The sequence below is a fragment of the Salmo salar genome, chromosome 03, assembly GCF_965601325.2.
Source record: "Salmo salar chromosome 03, fSalSal1, whole genome shotgun sequence".
In the NCBI taxonomy this organism is placed as follows: Eukaryota; Metazoa; Chordata; class Actinopteri; order Salmoniformes; family Salmonidae; genus Salmo; species Salmo salar.
The window spans coordinates 5,318,640-5,340,762 of record NC_138293.1 but is presented as its reverse complement, the minus strand read 5'-3'; the positions used below and the strand labels follow the sequence as shown (position 1 = coordinate 5,340,762).

Here is a 22,123-nt window from a genome sequence, read left to right as displayed (position 1 = left end):
TAATTGCTCTGGATAAGCCTACTAAATGGCTAAGAAGTAAAAAACATAAACAAATAAGCGATCATCAACAAGGGGCTATGTGTTCTACGGAGAGAAAAATGAATGCCGGAGTTGCATAATTTTCCAGAGAACTCATAGAGCCCCGAGATAATTATCCCTTTTCACCATGGCTGTAATTTAACACATTTGCCTCTAGAAATGTTTTCAACATCCACTGAAGTAGCTAGCAAGTTTACTAAAATAGCTACAATAGTTGACTTGGTAACCAAAAAGACTTGCTAGTTTAAGTTAACCAAACCATCAGTCCTAGCTTGCTATGATGGGAAAAAAAAGAATTCAACAATGCCAATATTGTTTCAATTCAACTTTTTCTTTCAAAAGCAGTTCAAACATAGAACATGTAAGATTGAACTATATCATTTATTTTGATTACTAGCGTTAGTTTTATCCCGTTTCAAATTGTGCTTCATGATCTATTGTAAAGTGGTTGTTCCACTGGATATTATAAGGTGAATGCACCAATTTGTAAGTCGCTCTGGATAAGAGCGTCTGCTAAATGACTTAAATGTAAATGTAAATGATCTGACAAGTATCCGGTTTAGAACTCAAATCCAGTGCTCTCAATTGAACCCACTCTGTCAATGAAGAAAAATAACTGTATTTTTCACAGTCGTAAGTGTCTCAAATAAACCGTCTGTATCTCATCTTATTGTAGCAGACATTAAACACTGTGTTAACCTCGGGAATGCCTGGGAATGGTAAATCCTACTCAGTTGTGTATTCACCGTAACCATGGATTATGATCTGAGATACTCCTCTTTCTGACAACTCCTCTTCTCTCTCTCTCTCTTTCTTTCTCTCCAGCTCTCTCTCCATCTCTCTCTCTCTTTCTGTCTCTCCTCTCCCTTCCTCTCTCCATCTCTCTTTCTGTCTCTCCTCTCACAGAAGTTCCAAAAGAATAAAGACATTACAAATGTCATATTATGTATATACAGTGTATAGTGTTGCAATGATGTGCAAAGTGTTAAAGTACAAAAGGGAAAATAAATAAACATAAATATAGGTTGTATTTACAATGGGCCTCCCGACTGGTGCAGTGGTCTAAGGCACTGCATTGCAGTGCTAGCTGTGCCACTAGAGATTCTGGGTTTGAGTCCAGGCTCTGTCCGAGCCGGCTGCGACCGAGAGACCCATGGGGCGGCGCACAATTGGCCCAGCGTCGTCCTTGTTAGGGGAGGGTATGGCCGGCAGGGATACCTTGTCCAATTATGCACTAGCGACTGCTGTGGTGGACCGGGCACAGTGCACGCCAGGTGTAAGGTGTTTTCTCATTGGTGCGGCTGGCTTTCGGGTTAAGCGGGCATTGTGTCAAGTAACAGTGCAGCTTGTTTGGGTTGTGTTTCGGAGGGCGCATGGCTCTCGACCTTCGCCTCTCCTGAGTCCGTACGGGAGTTGCTGCGATGGGACAAGACTGTAACTACCAATTGGGTACCACAAAATTGTGGAGAAAAATGGGTTAATATGGGTCGTCCCACCTGGCCAACATCCGGTGAAAATGCAGAGCGCAAAACATTTTTGGGGATGGTTTGTCCTCTGGGTTTCGCCTACCATATCAGTTCTGTTATACTCACAGACATGATTTTAACAGTTTTAGAAACTGTAGAGTGTTTTCTATCCAAATATACCAGTTATATGCATATCCTAGCATCTCGCCTGAGTAACAGGCAGTTTACTTTGGGCACGCTTTTCATCCGGACATCAAAATACTGCCCCCTACCCAAGAGAGGTTAAAATATATTTATATATAATAATAAGTATTTACAATTGTGTTTGTTCTTCACTGGTTGCCCTTTTTTTGTGGCAACAGGTCACAAATCTTGCTGCTGTGATGGCTCACTGTGGTATTTCACCCAATAGATATGGGATTTTATCAAAATGTGATTTCTTTTCGAATTATTTGTGGGTCTGTGTAATCTGAAGGAAATATGTGTCTCTAAATGGTCATACATTTGGCAGGAGGTTAGGAATTGCAGCTCAGTTTCCACCTCATTTTGTGGGCAGTGTGCACATAGCCTGTCTTCTCTTGAGAGCCAGGTCTGTCTACGGCAGCCTTTCTCAGTAGCAAGGCTATGCTCACTGAGTCTGTACATAGTCAAAGATTTCCTTAAGTTTGTGTTAGTCACAGTGGTCAGGTATTCTGCCACTGTGTACTCACTGTTTAGGGCCAACTAGTTTCTAGTTTGCTCTGTTTTTTGGTAAATTCTTTCCAATGTGTCAAGTAATTATATTTTTGTTTTCTCATGATTTGGTTGCTTCTACTTGTGTTGCTGTCCTGGGGCTCTGTGGGGTGTGTTTGTGTTTGTGAACAGAGCCCGAGGACCAGCTTGCTAAGGGGACTCTTCTCCAGGTTCATTTCTCTGTAGGTGATGGCTTTCTTATGGAAGGTTTGAGAATCACTTCCTTTTAGGTGGTTGTAGAATTTAACAGCCCTTTTCTGGATTTTGATAAATAGCGGGTATCGTCCTAATTCTGCTCTGCATGCATTATTTGGTGTTTAACGTTGTATACAGAGGATATATTTGCAGAATTCTGCATCCAGAGTCTCAATTTGGTGTTTGTCCCATTTAGAGAATTCTTGGTTGGTGTGCAGACCCCAGACCTCACACCATAAAGGGCAATGGGTTCTGTAACTGATTCAAGTATTTTTAGCCAGATCCTAATTGGCATGTCAAATTTTATGTTCCTTTTGATGGCATAGAATGCCCTTCTTCCCTTGTCTCTCAGCTCATTCACAGCTTTGTGGAAGTTATCTGTGGCGCTGATGTTTAGGCCGAGGTATGTATCGTTTTTTTGTGTGCTCTAGGGCAACGGTGTCTAGATGGAATTTGTATTTGTGGTCCTGGCGACTGGACTGTTTCGAACACCATTATTTTAGTTTTACTGAGATTTACTGTCAAGGCCCAGGTCTGGCAGAATCTGTGCAGAAGATCTAGGTGCTGCTGTAGGCCCTCCTTTGTTGGGGACAGAAGCACCAGATCATCAGCAAACAGTAGACATTTGACTTCAGATTCTAGTAGGGTGAGGCCGGGTGCTGCAGACTGTTCTAGTGCCCTCGCCAATTCATTGATATATATGTTGAAGAGGGTGGGGCTTAAGCTGCATCCCTGTCTCACCCCTCGGCCCTGTGGAAAGAAATGTGTGTTTTTTTTTGCCAGTTTTAACCGCTCACTTGTTGTTTGTGTACATGGATTTTATAATGTCATATGTTTTTCACCCAACACCACTTTCCATCAATTTGTATAGCAGACCCTTGTGCCAAATTGAGTCAAAAGCTTTTTTGAAGTCAACAAAGCATGAGAAGACTTTGCCTTTGTTTTGGTTTGTTTGTTTGTCAATTAGGGTGTTCAGGGTGAATACGTGGTCTGTCGTCTCTCTCCTTTCCCTCTCCATCTCTCTCTCCACCTCTCTCTCCATCTCTCCCTCCCTCCCTCCCCCTCCACCTCTCCCCCTCTACTATCGTCCTTCATAACGATCCTCTGTCGTTCCTTCACCATGCCATGAGGAGACTGAATGGTTGATTATGTAGGATAATCACTTCTGCTTCCCCATGCCAGTGTTTCATTAGATTTATATGCCTGCCTATGTGTGTGTGTGTGTGTGTGTGTGTGTGTGTGTGTGTGCGTGTGTGTGTGCCTGTGTGTGTGTGTGTGTGTGTGTGTGTGTGTGTGTGTGTGTGTGTGTGTGTGTGTGTGTGTGTGTGTGTGTGTGTGTGTGTGTGTGTGTGTGTGTGTGTGTGTGAGAGATAGTGTGTGTGTGTGGGGAAGTGTGTTGCCCTTATAGGCCTACTTCCAGAGAACACAACAACACACAGCTGGTCCAAAAACCCCGCCATACTCGCCGCTGTACCTCCACGGTCTCTGTCTGTGTCTGTGTGTCACCCTGGCTCCAACTACCTGGAGTCCCATGGCGCTGCATGGTGAAGCGATGTGGTAGTGGTATGGGTGTGGTTGTGTGGTGATATGGGTGTGGTGGTATGGGTGTGGTGGTGTGGTGGTGGTATGGGTGTGGGGGTGTGGGTGTGGTTGTATGGGTGTGGTGGTGGTGTGGTGGTATGGGTGTGATGGTGTAGTGGTATGGGTGTGGGGGTGTGGTGGTATGGGTGTGGTGGTATGGGTGGTGTGGTGGTGTGGTGTGGTGGTATGGGTGTGGTGGTATGGGTGTGGTGGTGGTGTGGTGGTGTGGTGTGGTGGTGTGGTGGTGGTATGGGTGAGGTGGTGTGGTGTGGTGGTGGTATGGGTGTGGTGGTATGGGTGTGGTGGTGTGGTGGTGTGGTGTGGCGGTGGTATGGTTGTGGTGGGGTGGTGGTGGTATGGGTGAGGTGGTTTGGTGGTGGTATGGGTGTGGTGGTGTGCTGTGTGTGGTGGTATGGGTGTGGGTGTGGTGGTATGGGTGTGGTGTGGTGTGGTGGTATGGGTGTGGTGGTATGGGTGTGGTGGTGTAATGGTATGGTTGGTGTGGTGATATGGTGGTGGTGGGGGGGGTTATAGTAGGGGGTTATAGTAACTAACTACTATAGTAGGGGGTTATAGTAACTAACTACTATAGTAGGGGGTTAGGGTAACTAACTACTATAGTAGGGGGTTATAGTAACTAACTACTATAGTAGGGTTAGGGTAACTAACTACTATAGTAGGGGGTTATAGTAACTAACTACTATAGTAGGGGGTTATAGTAACTAACTACTACAGTAGGGGGTTATAGTAACTAACTACTACAGTAGGGTGTTATAGTAACTAACTACTATAGTAGGGGGTTATAGTAACTAACTACTATAGTAGGGGGTTATAGTAACTAACTACTATAGTAGGGGGTTATAGTAACTAACTACTATAGTAGGTGGTTAGGGTAACTAACTACTATAGTAGGGGGTTATAGTAACTAACTACTATAGTAGGGGTTTAGGGTAACTAACTACTATAGTAGGGGTTTAGGGTAACTAACTACTATAGTAGGGGGTTATAGTAACTGAACACTAGAGTAGGGGGTTATAGTAACTAACTACTATAGTAGGGGGTTATAGTAACTAACTACTATAGTAGGGGGTTATAGTAACTAACTACTATAGTAGGGGGTTATAGTAACTAACTACTATAGTAGGGGGTTATAGTAACTAACTACTATAGTAGGGGGTTATAGTAACTAACTACTATAGTAGGGGGTTAGGGTAACTAACTACTATAGTAGGGGGTTATAGTAACTAACTACTATAGTAGGGGGTTATAGTAACTAACTACTATAGTAGGGGGTTAGTGTAACTAACTACTATAGTAGGGGGTTATAGTAACTAACTACTATAGTAGGGGGTTATAGTAACTAACTACTATAGTAGGGGGTTATAGTAACTATCTACTATAGTAGGGGGTTAGTGTAACTAACTACTATAGTAGGGGGTTATAGTAACTAACTACTATAGTAGGGGGTTATAGTAACTAACTACTATAGTAGGGGGTTAGGGTAACTAACTACTATAGTAGGGGGTTAGGGTAACTAACTACTATAGTAGGGGGTTAGGGTAACTAACTACTATAGTAGGGGGTTAGGGTAACTAACTACTATACTAGGGGGTTATAGTAACTAACTACTATAGTAGGGGGTTATAGTAACTAACTACTATAGTAGGGGGTTATAGTAACTAACTACTATAGTAGGGGGTTATAGTAACTAACTACTATAGTAGGGGGTTAGTGTAACTAACTACTATAGTAGGGGGTTATAGTAACTAACTACTATAGTAGGGGGTTATAGTAACTAACTACTATAGTAGGGGGTTATAGTAACTAACTACTATAGTAGGGGGTTAGGGTAACTAACTACTATAGTAGGGGGTTAGGGTAACGAACTACTATAGTAAGGGGTTAGGGTAACTAACTACTATAGTAGGGGGTTATAGTAACTACTATAGTAGGGGGTTATAGTAACTAACTACTATAGTAGGGGGGTATAGTAACTAACTACTATAGTAGGGGGTTATAGTAACTAACTACTATAGTAGGGGGTTATAGTAACTAACTACTATAGTAGGGGGTTATAGTAACTAACTACTATAGTCGGGGGTTATAGTAACTAACTACTATAGTAGGGGGTTAGGGTAACTAACTACTATAGTAGGGGGTTAGGGTAACTAACTACTATAGTAGGGGGTTAGGGTAACTAACTACTATAGTAGGGGGTTATGGTAACTAACTACTATAGTAGGGGGTTATGGTAACTAACAACTATAGTAGGGGGTTATAGTAACTAACTACTATAGTAGGGGGTTATAGTAACTAACTACTATAGTAGGGGGTTAGGGTAACTAACTACTATAGTAGGGGGTTATAGTAACTAACTACTATAGTAGGGGGTTATAGTAACTAACTACTATAGTAGGGGGTTATAGTAACTAACTACTATAGTAGGGGGTTATAGTAACTAACTACTATAGTAGGGGGTTATAGTAACTAACTACTAAAATAGGGGGTTAGGGTAACTAACTACTATAGTAGGGGGTTAGGGTAACTAACTACTATAGTAGGGGGTTATGGTAACTAACTACTATAGTAGGGGGTTAGGGTAACTAACTACTATAGTAGGGGGTTAGGGTAACTAACTACTATAGTAGGGGGTTATAGTAACTAACTACTATAGTAGATGGTTAGGGTAACTAACTACTATAGTAGGGGGTTAGGGTAACTAACTACTATAGTAGGGGGTTAGGGTAACTAACTACTATAGTAGGGGGTTATAGTAACTAACTACTATAGTAGGGGGTTATAGTAACTAACTACTATAGTAGGGGGTTAGGGTAACTAACTACTATAGTAGGGGGTTAGGGTAACTAACTACTATAGTAGGGGGTTAGGGTAACTAACTACTATAGTAGGGGGTTATGGTAACTAACTACTATAGTAGGGGGTTAGGGTAACTAACTACTATAGTAGGGGGTTAGGGTAACTAACTACTATAGTAGGGGGTTATGGTAACTAACTACTATAGTAGGGGGTTATGGTAACTAACTACTATAGTAGGGGGTTATAGTAACTAACTACTATAGTAGGGGGTTAGGGTAACTAACTACTATAGTAGGGGGTTATAGTAACTAACTACTATAGTAGGGGGTTATAGTAACTAACTACTATAGTAGGGGGTTAGGGTAACTAACTACGATAGTAGGGGGTTAGGGTAACTAACTACTATAGTAGGGGGTTAGGGTAACTAACTACTATAGTAGATGGTTAGGGTAACTAACTACTATAGTAGGGGGTTAGGGTAACTAACTACTATAGTAGGGGGTTAGGGTAACTAACTACTATAGTAGATGGTTAGGGTAACTAACTACTATAGTAGGGGGTTAGGGTAACTAACTACTATAGTAGGGGGTTAGGGTAACTAACTACTATAGTAGGGGGTTATGGTAACTAACTACTATAGTAGGGGGTTAGGGTAACTAACTACTATAGTAGGGGGTTAGGGTAACTAACTACTATAGTAGGGGGTTATGGTAACTAACTACTATAGTAGGGGGTTATGGTAACTAACTACTATAGTAGGGGGTTAGGGTAACTAACTACTATAGTAGGGGGTTATGGTAACTAACTACTATAGTAGGGGGTTATGGTAACTAACTACTATAGTAGGGGGTTATGGTAACTAACAACTATAGTAGGGGGTTATAGTAACTAACTACTATAGTAGGGGGTTATAGTAACTAACTACTATAGTAGGGGGTTAGGGTAACTAACTACTATAGTAGGGGGTTAGGGTAACTAACTACTATAGTAGGGGGTTAGGGTAACTAACTACTATAGTAGGGGGTTAGGGTAACTAACTACTATAGTAGGGGGTTATGGTAACTAACTACTATAGTAGGGGGTTATGGTAACTAACAACTATAGTAGGGGGTTATAGTAACTAACTACTATAGTAGGGGGTTATAGTAACTAACTACTATAGTAGGGGGTTAGGGTAACTAACTACTATAGTAGGGGGTTATAGTAACTAACTACTATAGTAGGGGGTTATAGTAACTAACTACTATAGTAGGGGGTTATAGTAACTAACTACTAAAATAGGGGGTTAGGGTAACTAACTACTATAGTAGGGGGTTAGGGTAACTAACTACTATAGTAGGGGGTTATGGTAACTAACTACTATAGTAGGGGGTTAGGGTAACTAACTACTATAGTAGGGGGTTAGGGTAACTAACTACTATAGTAGGGGGTTATAGTAACTAACTACTATAGTAGATGGTTAGGGTAACTAACTACTATAGTAGGGGGTTAGGGTAACTAACTACTATAGTAGGGGGTTAGGGTAACTAACTACTATAGTAGGGGGTTATAGTAACTAACTACTATAGTAGGGGGTTATAGTAACTAACTACTATAGTAGGGGGTTAGGGTAACTAACTACTATAGTAGGGGGTTAGGGTAACTAACTACTATAGTAGGGGGTTAGGGTAACTAACTACTATAGTAGATGGTTAGGGTAACTAACTACTATAGTAGGGGGTTAGGGTAACTAACTACTATAGTAGGGGGTTAGGGTAACTAACTACTATAGTAGGGGGTTAGGGTAACTAACTACTATAGTAGGGGGTTAGGGTAACTAACAACTGCCAAAAATATCTGTTCTGATCGGTCAACAGGCCAATAATTGTGGAAACAGAACAGAATTGGGCTGCCTGTGTAAATGCATCCTCAGAGCCTGTCTCCCTGGTTACTATTGCTGAGGAACGGGAGAGTCGGTCCTTAGCTAGACAAACCTACTGTAAGAGCCAGGCTCCCTGGTTACTGTCGCTGTGGAACGGCACGTGTGTGTCTGAGCGCACTATGGCGTGTGTATGTGTGTGTGTGTGTGTGTGTGTGTGTCTACTGTATGCACACTTGTGTCTGTGTGTGTGTTAGTGTGTTTGTGTTAGTGTGTGTGTGTGTTTGTGTGGGTTCATACGTTCCTGGCAGGTGCTGTGATATTTAGAGGACAGCTGTCTCCCTGCCGCCTGGCTGCCTGGTCAACATCACCGTGGCAACAGCTGCTCGCTGACCCTGGCGTATGGCGCTGTCTGCTCTCATATAGCACGCACACACACACACACACTGACACAGACACTGACACTACGCATACACACACACACACACACACACACACAGTAGCCTGTTCTCAGCTGCATTCTAACCCTCGCTCTCTCCCTCTCTCTCTTAGCACTCTGATGTCCCTCTTCTGTCTAAACCCCCTCCTGAGGATTAAAGTGCTGACAAAACTGAGCTATTAACATCTTAATAGTTCTACAACCCATCTTAACAGTTATAGAACCCATCTTAATAGTTCTAGAACCCATCTTAATAGTTCTACAACCCATCTTAACAGTTATAGAACCCATCTTAATAGTTATAGAACCCTTCTAGAACCCATCTTAACAGTTATAGAACCCATCTTAATAGTTCCACAACCCATCTTAACAGTTATAGAACCCATCTTAATAGTTGTAGAACCCATCTTAACAGTTATAGAACCCATCTTAATAGTTGTAGAACCCATCTTGACAGTTATAGAACCCATCTTAATAGTTGTAGAACACATCTTAACAGTTCTAGATCCCATCTTAATAGTTGTAGAACCCATCTTAACAGTTATATAACCCATCTTAATAGTTGTAGAACCCATCTTAACAGTTATAGAACCCATCTTAATAGTTCCACAACCCATCTTAACAGTTGTAGAACCCATCTTAATAGTTCCACAACCCATCTTAACAGTTGTAGAACCCATCTTAATAGTTCCACAACCCATCTTAACAGTTATAGAACCCATCTTAATAGTTGTAGAACCCATCTTAATAGTTGTAGAACACATCTCAGCAGTACTAGATCCCATCTTAACAATTATAGAACCCATCTTAATAGTTGTGAACCCTCCTTAACAGTTATAGAACACATCTTAATAGTTCCACAACCCATCTTAACAGTTATAGAACCCATCTTAATAGTTGTAGAACACATCTTAGCAGTACTAGATCCCATCTTAACAGTTGTAGAACCCTTCTTAACAGTTGTAGAACCCATCTTAACAGTTGTAGAACCCATCTGAACATTTGTTGAACCCATCTTAACAGTTGTAGAACCCTTCTTAACAGTTGTAGAACCCATCTTAACAATTATAGAACCCATCTTAACAGTTGTAGAACAGATCTTTTGAATTCCAGAACCCACCGTGCCTGTTTCACACAGCTGTAATAGCTTACTATCTCTGCTATTGTGTTTGGTTTTAAAGCTTTTCAAAAGAAGTGCATCATTCAGAAGAGGTCACCCATGTTGGGATGTTTTGCTAAGTTGTGATGCTGTTTTCTGTGACTCGTGTTTTACTGTTAACAGTAGCACTGTGTGTTGTGTTAGTTAAGGATGTGATAAAATGGAGAAAGAAATGATCAATTTTCTGTTAAAAGAATAATATTACAAATTTAATATGCAGGTCAATTCACAATGCAGAATAATGTTCATTTTACTTATGTACTGTACAGTGCCTTACTTTTCCCAACATTTGTTGTTGTGTTACAGCCTGAATAAAACATTCATTACATTGAGATTTTGTGTCACTGATCGACACACAATACTCAATAATGTGAAAGTGGAATTTTGTTTGTAGAATGTTTTGGAAATGTATACAAATTTGAATCTGAAATGTTTTGAGTCAATAAGTATTCAAATCCTTTGTTAAGGCAAGCCTAAATAAGTAAAAAAAAAAAAATGCGCTTAACAAATCACATAATAAGTTGCATGGACTCAATCTGTGTGCAATACTAGTGTTTACCATGATTTTTGAACGACTACCTCATCTAGGTTCCCCACACATACAATTGTCTGTAATGCCTCACAAAGAAGTAGTGAATTCAACCACAAACATCAGGGAGGTTTTCCAATGCCTCACAAAGAATGGCACAGATTTGTAGATTGGTAAAACAAAAAAATCATAATAAAAACATTTAAATATATTTTTTTACATCCCATGTAACTATTCCCCAGGTTGTTGCTGTAAATGAGAATGTGTTCTCAGTCAACCTAACTGGTAAAATAAGGGTAGGAAATGCACCCAGTCACTACAGAGATACAGGTGTCCTTCCTAACTCAGTTGCTGGAGAGGAAGGAAACTGCTCAGGGATTTTGCCACAATGCCAATGGTGATTTTAAAACAGTTACAGAGATGGTTGTGATAGGAGATAACTGAGGATGGATCAACAACATTGTAGTTACTCCACAATACTAACATAAATGACAGAGTGAAAAGAAGGAAGCCTAAACAGAATAAATATGTTCCAAAACATGTATCCTGTTTGCAACAAGACACTTGAAATAATACTACAAAAAATGTGGCAAAGAAATACACTTTTTGTACGTTTGGGACAAATCCGTTAGTCATCTGCAAGGACTAGGGAGTTTTTTTTAGGATCAAAATAAATGGAATACAGCTATAAGCACATTCACAATCCAAGAGGAAAACCTGGTTCAGTCTGCCTTCCAACAGACACAAGGGAGACGAATTTTCCTTTCAGCAGGACAATAACCTAAAACACAAGGCCAAATATACACTGGAGTTGCTTACCAAGACGATGTTGAATGTTTCTAGTGGCCTAGTTACAGTGTTTACTTAAATTGACTTGAAAATCTATAGCAAGACTTGGAAATTGCTGTCTCACAATGATCAGCAATCAACTTGACAGAGCTTGACATTTTTTTGTAACAAAAATGGGCAAATATTGTACAATCCATGTGTGCAAAGCTTTTAGAGACTTACCCCAGAAGACTCACAGCTATAATCGCCGCCAAAGGTGATTCTGCAAAGTATTGATTTAGGGGTGTGAATACGTATGTAAATGAGATTTCTGTATTTATTTTTCAATACATTTGCAAAAATGTCTAAAAAACATGTTTACACTTTGTCATTATGGGGTATTGTGTGTCGATGGGTGAGAAAAAACAACATCTTTACACCATTTTGAATTCAGGCTGTAACACTTCAAAATGTGGAATAAATCAAGGGGTGTGAATACTTTCTGAAGGCAACATATTGACCGCTAGGGCATGGCAACGGAGTTAAATCTACAGCGGTTATTGTTTGTCTGTAAGGGTACACTACAGCGTTTAAATGTCGACGCAAAACCTTCTCTGGAGATAGTTTAGAAACGCCGCTGAACGGGCATTTTACTCATCTGTAAAGGAATGCCACTTCTGAAGCGAGACTAATGTCCATCACCAGGCGACCAGAACTGTCAGTCAAATAATCTCGAGGTGCCTTCCTGCTACCTGCGCTCAGACCACTCTCTCCTAAAAAAAAAAAGTACTTTAAAGTTGAAATACCGTGACTTACCAAGACATTTAGTAGAAAGAAAACACATATTCCGCTAGGAATCGACTCCTAAAATTCTGGATTGTTGGAATGAAGGAGACTGATTAGTTGCCGTAAATAGCGAGCTAGCAGGTAATGGAGAGATGGGAGGGGTACATTATAGGCAGGTCGGCCACAAGGCAGACTGAGTCAGAACCGTGCACTTGGCCTATCGGAAATCAAAAGCTGGATCTCACAATGCAATGCTCTATTTTGCCATTTCTTTCCTTGCAATGTCTCGCAACTTCAGTAAAGCAGGGCCTATAATCAATGAATAAACTAGGATATTCTACGGGCAACAGGTCGAGGACTGAACACACACTACCATCATTAGGGAAGAGAAAGAGCAGGCCGACCAGCTGCACTGGGATTTACATTTTGTGGGTGAATTTTTTTTGGTTATTACATAAATGGCACAGAACAGTACAGAGTAAAGTAACAATAATGAACTACACCTGCAGGAAATAAAGTGACTCAGACCAGACATAAATCTTCCTATATATACGCAGGCCTACAGGTTCACTGAAACCAAGTTCACTAACCGAGTGATGTACTGTACCTCTGTTTGACACATACAACACTGTCAAGAACACTCACTACATGGCCAAAAGTATATGGACATCCCTTTAAATTAGTGGATTCGGCTATTTCAGCCACACCCGTTGCTGTTACATGTATACAATTGAGCACACAGCCATGCAATCTCCATAGACAAACATTGGAAATAGAATGGCCCGTACTGAGGAGCTCAGTGACTTTCAACGTGGCACCGTCATAGGATGCCACATTTCCAACAAGTCAGTTCATCAAATTTCTGCCCTGCTAGAGCTGCTCCGGTCAACTGTAAGTGCTGTTATTGTGAAGTGAAAAATGTCTAGGAGCAACATCGGCTCAGCCGTGAAGTGGTAGGCCACCCAAGCTCACAGAACGGGACCACCAAGTGCCAAAGCGCATAGCGCGTAAAAATCGTCTGTCCTCAGTTGCAACACTCACTACTGAGTTCGAAACTGCCTCTGGAAGCAACATCAGCACAAGAACTGTTCGTCGGGAGCTTCATGAAATGGGTTTCCATGGCCGAGCAGCAGCACACAAGCCTAAGATCACCATGCTCAATGCAACCGTCAGCTGGAGTGGTGTAAAGCTCACAGCCGTTGGACTCAGTGGAAACAGTGGAAACACATTCTCTGGAGGGATGAATCACACTTCACCATCTTGTAGTCCAAAGGACTAATCTGGGTTTGGCGAATGCCAGGAAAACGCTACCTGCCCCAATGCATAGTGCCAACTTTAAAGTGTGGTGGAGGAGGAATAATGGTCTGGGGTTGTTTTTCATGATTTGGGCCCCTCAGTTTCAGTGAAGGGAAATCTTAACGCTACAGCATACAATGACAATGGCATTCTAGACGATTCTGTGCTTCCAACTTTGTGGCAACAGTTTGGGGAAGGCCCTTTCCTGTTTCAGCATGACAATGCCCCTGTGCAGAAAGCGAGGTCCATATAGAAATGGTTTGTCAATATCGGTGTGGTAGAACTTGACTGGCCTGCACAGAGCCCTGACCTCAACCCCACCGAAGACCTTTGGGATGAATTGAAACGCAGACTGCAAGGCAGGCCTAATCGCCCAACATCAGTGCCAGACCTCACTAATGCTCTTGTGGCTGAATGGAAGCAAGTCTCTGCAGCAATGTTCCAACATCTAGTGGAAAGCATTCCCAGAAAAGTGGAGTCTGTTATAGCAGCAAAGGGAGGATAAACTCCATGTTAATGTCCATTATGATGGAATGAGATACTTGACGTAGCAGGTATTTTCGGCCATGTGGTGTATTACCGGTATGTAGTACCTTTGACAGTCTATCACATACATGAGGTGTTTTATAGAGTGCTGTAGGGTACAGTCTCCAACAATTATAAGCATTCCCATAACATGATTCAGCCACCACTATGCTTGAACATATGGATAGCGCTACTTAGTAATGTGTTGTATTGGATTTGCCCAACACTTTGTAATCAGGACAAAAAGTTCATTGCTTTGCCGCATGTTTTCACTATTACTTTAGTGTCTTGTTTCAAACAGGAAGCATGTTTTTTAATATTTTTATTTTGTAAAGGCTTCCTTATTTTCACTCTGTCATGTATTCTGGAGTAACTACAATGTTGTTGATCCATCCTCAGTTTTCTCCTACCACAGCCATTAAACTCTGTAACTGTTTTAAAGTCACCATTGGCCTCATGGTGAAAATCCTGAGCAGTTTCCTTCCTCTCTGGCAACTGAGTTAGGGAGGACACCTGTATCTTTGTAGTGACTGGGTGTATTGATACACCATCCAACGTGTAATTAATAACTTCACCACACTCAAAGGGATATTCAATGTCTGCTTTTATCTCTTCTATCTACCAATAGGTGCCCTTCTTTGCAAGGCATTGGAAAACCTCCCTGGTCTTTGTGGTTGAATCTGTGTTCGAAATTCACTTCTCGACTGAGGGACCTTACAGATAATTGTATGCTTGGTACAGAGATGAGGTGGACGTTCAAAAATCATGTTAAACACTATTATTGCACACAGAGTGAGTCCATGCAAATTATTCTGACTTGTTATGGAAATGTAGACTTTCCATAACAAAAGGGGTTGAATATTTATTGACTCAATACATTTCATCTTTTCCTTTTTAATTAATTTGTAAAAACGAATTTGTGAATAGTCTCTGAAGACACTGTTAACCTATTGAGAACCTTAGCAGAACGTTCCGTGGTCTTTTTTTTTAGATGTTGTGAACAATATTTAGTGAATGTTAGGACAACACTTAAAGGATAATTTCATTTCAAACATTATCTTGGAAGAAAACATATTATTGGAATGTTTGTAGGACGTTATCATCCTAATGTTAGCTAAAACCCTAACAAGGACTTAATGGGAATGTTCGCTAATGTTTTGAGAATGTTCCCGGTTTGCTGGGATGTCTGTGACAGAATGATTGTGAGTCATCATGTATGAATCCATTGGGGTGTGAGGGCAGTTGGTGTCCTCATAGCAGGTGACCTGAACTATGTTTGTGTGGGGGAGTGTCAGGTGTAATGGTCGTGAGGGTCCTCACTTATAGCAGGTGTCCTGGACTATGCCTGACTGGCTACGTGATTGACTAGCTAGTTATTTATTGAGTCTACAGATGTAGGATCGTAACTTGATCACCCTGTTGAGAACATTTAAAAAGGCTTCTGAAGTTTGTAATTTCCACATTTAAATGTCAGACTTGATTTTCCCAAAAAAGGATCAACCCAACAAAAATGTCCAATTAATTATAATTAACATAATCATTCACATTTTCTGTTGCTGCAGGATTATTTTTAGTAAACTGGCTCAAATAAAGATCCTACATCTGTAATGTATTGTATGGAAACCACAGTACATAAGGTATATAGGTTCAAAGATTTAATGACAAAAGTTAGGTCATGTCTAAAGCTGTTGCTTTGGTACAGACTGTCTGTGGTACAAGTGTCTTGGGGACAGAGTGCCTTGGGTACAGAGTGTCTATACAATACATAATAAAAATCCTCATCAATCTACACACAATACCCCATAATGAAAAAGCAAAAACAGATTTTTAGAAACACCTTATTTACATACAGTACCAATCAAAAGTTTGGATACACCTACTCATTCCAGGGTTTTTCTTTATTTTTACATTTGTGGAATAATAGTGAAGACATCAAAATGATAAAATAAGACATATGGAATCATGTAGTAACCAAACAATTGTTAAACAAATCAAAATATATTTCATTTTTGAAATTCTTCAAAGTAGCCACCCTTCGCCTTGATGACAGCTTTGCACACTCTTGGCATTCCCTCAACCAGCTTCATGAGGTAGTCACCTGGAATGCATTTCAATTAACCGCTGTGCCTTGTTAAAAGTTAATTTGTGGAATTTCTTTCCTTCTTAATGCGTTTCAGATAATCCGTTGCGTAGGCGACAAGGTAGGGTTGGTGTATACAGAAGATAGTCCATAGGACTAGGAGTTGGAAAGCAAGTACAGGGAGTGAATATTTAATAAATAAACAAACATGGAACAATACAAGAAACACGAGTAGCGTAAGGACATGAAACACAGAGTCAATAACGCCTGGCGAAAGAACCGAAGGGATCAACAGTTATAGGGAAGGTAATCAGGCAAGTGATGGAGTCCAGGTGAGCGATGAGGCGCTGATGCGCTTAACGACGGTGACATGCGTGCGTAATAATGAGCAGCCTGACGACCTCGAGCGCCGGAGAGGGAGTATACGAGTTGCTCTGGTGGTTTGTTCCACTCAACACTGCTGGCATATAAAAAAAATGTGTTCTTACCAGATAGACTCTTCCTATTAAAACAGCCGATATCAGAGTCTGGCTCTGGTGCCGTGTTGGTGGACATCTCTAATATAAGTTCAATAATTAGGTATGTACCTGGGGGCTGAGTCAGTAATAATTATATGGACCAGACCATGTTGAATTAATATTACTATATTTTCTACAGATAGCCAGTTTAGCTGATTAAAATGCTTGACTTCCTGATGAGTACGAGCGGGGAGTTTAAATACAATTCTCACAAGTTTGTTTTACAGCTCTAGGTAGAAGTAGGTCTACACGCCACGACTGTCTTAACCTGGACCGCTAGGGCTGTACAACCATATAATCCCCAGCTTCCACCCTGCGAGTCAAACATCACCTAAAACGAACCAGCTAATCCACACACTTCTCCTCTCCAGTCTATACTGGATGTTAAGACCCAGTCTGTCAGACACTGAACCAGTCTGTACTGGAGGTTAAGACCCAGTCTCTCAGACACTGAACCAGTCTGTACTGGAGGTTAAGACCCAGTCTCTCAGACACTGAACCAGTCTATACTGGATGTTAAGACCCAGTCTGTCAGACACTGAACCAGTCTGTACTGGAGGTTAAGACCCAGTCTCTCAGACACTGAACCAGTCTATACTGGAGGTTAAGGCCCAGTCTGTCAGACACTGAACCAGTCTATACTGGAGGTTAAGACCCAGTCTGTCAGACACTGAACCAGTCTGTACTGGAGGTTAAGACCCAGTCTCTCAGACACTGAACCAGTCTATACTGGAGGTTAAGGCCCAGTCTGCCAGACACTGAACCAGTCTATACTGGATGTTAAGACCCAGTCTGTCAGACACTGAACCAGTCTGTACTGGAGGTTAAGACCCAGTCTCTCAGACACTGAACCAGTCTATACTGGAGGTTAAGGCCCAGTCTGCCAGACACTGAACCAGTCTATACTGGAGGTTAAGGCCCAGTCTGTCAGACACTGAACCAGTCTATACTGGAGGTTAAGACCCAGTCTGTCAGACACTGAACCAGTCTATACTGGAGGTTAAGGCCCAGTCTGTCAGACACTGAACCAGTCTATACTGGAGGTTAAGACCCAGTCTGTCAGACACTGAACCAGTCTATACTGGAGGTTAAGACCCAGTCTCTCAGACACTGAACCAGTCTATACTGGAGGTTAAGACCCAGTCTCTCAGACACTGAACCAGTCTATACTGGAGGTTAAGACCCAGTCTCTCAGACACTGAGCCAGTCTATACTGGAGGTTAAGACCCAGTCTGTCAGACACTGAACCAGTCTATACTGGAGGTTAAGACCCAGTCTGCTCAGACACTGAACCAGTCTATACTGGAGGTTAAGACCCAGTCTGCCAGACACTGAACCAGTCTATACTGGATGTTAAGACCCAGTCTGTCAGACACTGAACCAGTCTGTACTGGAGGTTAAGACCCAGTCTCTCAGACACTGAACCAGTCTATACTGGAGGTTAAGACCAAGGAGGAAAACAGGGTACTTGGAATAGTGTGTGAGTGTGTACCAAAAGGCACTCTATTCTCTATATAGTGCACTACATTTGACCAGAGCCCTGTTAGATCCCTATAGGCCATGGTCAAAAGTTGGCCACTAAATAGGGATTAGGGTGCCAGACCAGAGCACTGGGAGTACATTGTGTGTGTTAGATGAGGTAAATAAAAATCATACAATGTGATTTTCTGGATTTTTGTTTTAGATTCCGTCTCTCACAGTTGAAGTGTACCTTTGATAAACAATTACAGACCTCTACATGCTTTGTAAGTAGGAAAACCTGCAAAATCGGCAGTGTATCAAATACTTGTTCTCCCCACTGTATATATGTATATATATATATATATATAATACATAAGATATTTCTCTGACTGTGTTTGTTTAATTGGAAATGAATCTAATTGGAAAAATTTAATTGGAATAGCCCCCTGAGATAAAATACTAGCAGTAAATCTATTGAAAGGATAATGGGGTGTTTTGTGGATTAAGTTGATGGTGTGTTTAGGTCATGAGGGTTGTGGTATAATTTCCAGTATTGATTTTTTGCTGAAGTCTGAGAAGGTAAAATTTGAACGTGGCAACTTAAACCCTTTATATTGAATAAATTGTGTATGTTCCTTTTGTAATGACTACAAACAACCTTATTCTTCTTTTAAATAAGCTTTTTTTGTGGGTGGCAACTGTGACTTGAGTACAGTTTCCATTATGGTTTTTGTGTTTCAACTTGAGAGCTTAAAAATTTAGCATCCATTGTCTACCATGTTTCTGCACTTAACGTATTGTTACTCAGATCTGACTCCTCTTCTTCTGTCCCCCAGAGCCCCCGGTGCCCATCGCTCCCCCCCAGCTCACAGCGGTCGGCGCCACCTACCTTTGGATCCAACTCAACGCTAACTCCATCAACGGAGACGGTCCAATCATCGACCGAGAGGTATTTCTATTGCATTCTGGGACAGATTGGCCGCGTCCCAGAATGCACCTTCATTCTCTATATAGTGTACTACTTCAATGTGCCTACGGTCAAATGAAGTACACTTTATACGGGAATAGGGTGCAATTTGGAATGGAACCATACATAATGAGTAAACAATAATCTGATGCATTGCACCATAGTGTTTATAGCAGTATTCACCATAGTGTTTATAGCAGTATTCACCATAGTGTTTATAGCAGTATTCACCATAGTGTTTATAGCAGTATTCACCATAGTGTTTATAGCAGTATTCACCATAGTGTTTATAGCAGTATTCACCATAGTGTTTACAGCAGAATTCACCATAGTGTTTACAGCAGAATTCACCATAGTGTTTACAGCAGTATTCACCATTGTGTTTACAGCTGTATTCACCATAGTGTTTATAGCGGTATTCACCATAGTGTTTACAGCAGTATTCACCATAGTGTTTATAGCAGTATTCACCATAGTGTTTATAGCAGTATTCACCATAGTGTTTATAGCAGTATTCACCATAGCGTTTATAGCAGTATTCACCATAGCGTTTATAGCAGTATTCACCATAGTGTTTATAGCAGTATTCACCATAGTGTTTACAGCAGTATTCACCATAGTGTTTACAGCAGTATTCACCATAGTGTTTACAGCAGTATTCACCATAGTGTTTACAGCAGTATTCACCATAGTGTTTACAGCAGTATTCACCATAGTGTTTACAGCAGTATTCACCATAGTGTTTACAGCAGTATTCACCATAGTGTTTACAGCAGTATTCACCATAGTGTTTACAGCAGTATTCACCATAGCGTTTACAGCGGTATTCACCATAGTGTTTACAGCAGTATTCACCATAGTGTTTACAGCGGTATTCACCATAGTGTTTACAGCAGTATTCACCATAGTGTTTACAGCAGTATTCACCATAGTGTTTATAGCAGTATTCACCATAGTGTTTACAGCAGTATTCACCATAGTGTTTACAGCAGTATTCACCATAGTGTTTATAGCAGTATTCACCATAGTGTTTACAGCAGTATTCACCATAGTCTTTACAGCAGTATTCACCATAGTCGTTTACAGCAGTATTCACCATAGTGTTTATAGCAGTATTCACCATAGTGTTTATAGCAGTATTCACCATAGTGTTTACAGCAGTATTCACCATAGTGTTTACAGCAGTATTCACCATAGTGTTTACAGCAGTATTCAGCATAGTGTTTACAGCAGTATTCACCATAGTGTTTACAGCAGTATTCACCATAGCGTTTATAGCGGTATTCACCATAGTGTTTATAGCAGTATTCACCATAGTGTTTATAGCAGTATTCACCATAGTGTTTATAGCAGTATTCACCATAGTGTTTACAGCAGTATTCACCATAGTGTTTACAGCAGTATTCACCATAGTGTTTACAGCAGTATTCACCATAGTGTTTATAGCAGTATTCACCATAGTGTTTATAGCAGTATTCACCATAGTGTTTACAGCAGTATTCACCATAGTGTTTACAGCAGTATTCACCATAGTGTTTACAGCAGTATTCACCATAGTGTTTACAGCAGTATTCACCATAGTGTTTACAGCAGTATTCACCATAGTGTTTACAGCAGTATTCACCATAGTGTTTACAGCAGTATTCACCATAGTCTTTACAGCAGTATTCACCATAGTGTCTATAGCAGTATTCACCATAGTGTTTACAGCAGTATTCACCATAGTCTTTACAGCAGTATTCACCATAGTCTTTACAGCAGTATTCACCATAGTGTCTATAGCTGTATATCCCATCCTGGTCCTGGAGAACCAAAGGGAGGCATGATTCCACTCATCAGACACTTGATGATGAGTGGATTAGTTAAATCAAGTGTCTTGGACCTGGATTGGGTATCCCTGGGACATATCTTCCAACCCTTTTCCCAGGTGGAGTATCGTACTGTATCAGGGACCATGTATGACCTGCAGCCAGTGGACAAGACCACTCATAAAATAGGTCACCTCACCCCAGACACAGATTATGAGATCAGTGTGCTGTTGACCAGGCCCCTGGATGGAGGGACTGGGGCCCCCGGGCCTCCTCTCAGGGCCAGGACCAAGTGTGCTGGTAAGTCCTAAAAAGAAGTTGTTTACTAAACACAAGAATGTGCACGCACACTCACACACACACACACACACATGCTCGAACCTTCACTCAGAGCCGGTGGACCAAGTGTACTGGTTTGTCTGAACAGTAGAGATCCTATTAAATTACTAGAGGGGATATTTCATAAACCTTCAGTTCCAGAATAGGGTGAAAAATGGCAGCCACATTGGTCAGGGAGAATTTGAAACCAGTCTAATTGGAATGAATGGCAGTAGAGGTTATAATCCTGATTTGACTTATGCAGGAAAATAAAAGTAAGGCATGTGATATATCAGAAATTGTGTAATATAATTATTGTCTTGAATACAATAATTTCAATAATTGTCAACCTGAAATATTGTCATATGATTATGAATATATGTTTATACGGCTTGTATACCAATTTCTGGTATAAACAGCCTCTAAAATATGTATAAACAGACCATAAATGTCAACATGTTTGTTTTCTTGGAAGGCTGTGAGTGCTATGATACAATATCAGTCCTTGTTGCATTTACGACTTGTCTAAGTCCAATCATCAACTGGTTTCAGCCAGTGTATGGCTGTGGATGGACTGCATTGTTTGAATGGAATGTTGGCATATGTAACGCTGACGTTCTGTACATTACCTTGGAGATAATGGAAGAGGCAGCGGGACGAGGCGGAGACGAGCCCCTTTGCGGAGGTCATTTTTCCAAGGTAATGTACAGAACGTCGGCGTTTATCCTTTACATATGCCAACATTCCATTCAAACAATTCAGTCTATCCACAGTCATACAC

The 22,123-nt window shown here is 41.0% G+C and overlaps 1 protein-coding gene across 1 annotated transcript in view; it reads left to right on the top strand.

The window, feature by feature from the left end:
- ptprma (protein tyrosine phosphatase receptor type Ma) overlaps positions 1-22,123 on the top strand; it is a 296,460-nt gene that overhangs the window by 191,024 nt on the left and 83,313 nt on the right. Inside the window, exons 7-8 of the mRNA XM_082973036.1 lie at positions 19,086-19,198; positions 21,144-21,324. Of these exons, the coding sequence (XP_082829162.1) occupies positions 19,086-19,198; positions 21,144-21,324 (294 nt within the window). The remainder of the gene's footprint in view (positions 1-19,085; positions 19,199-21,143; positions 21,325-22,123) is intronic.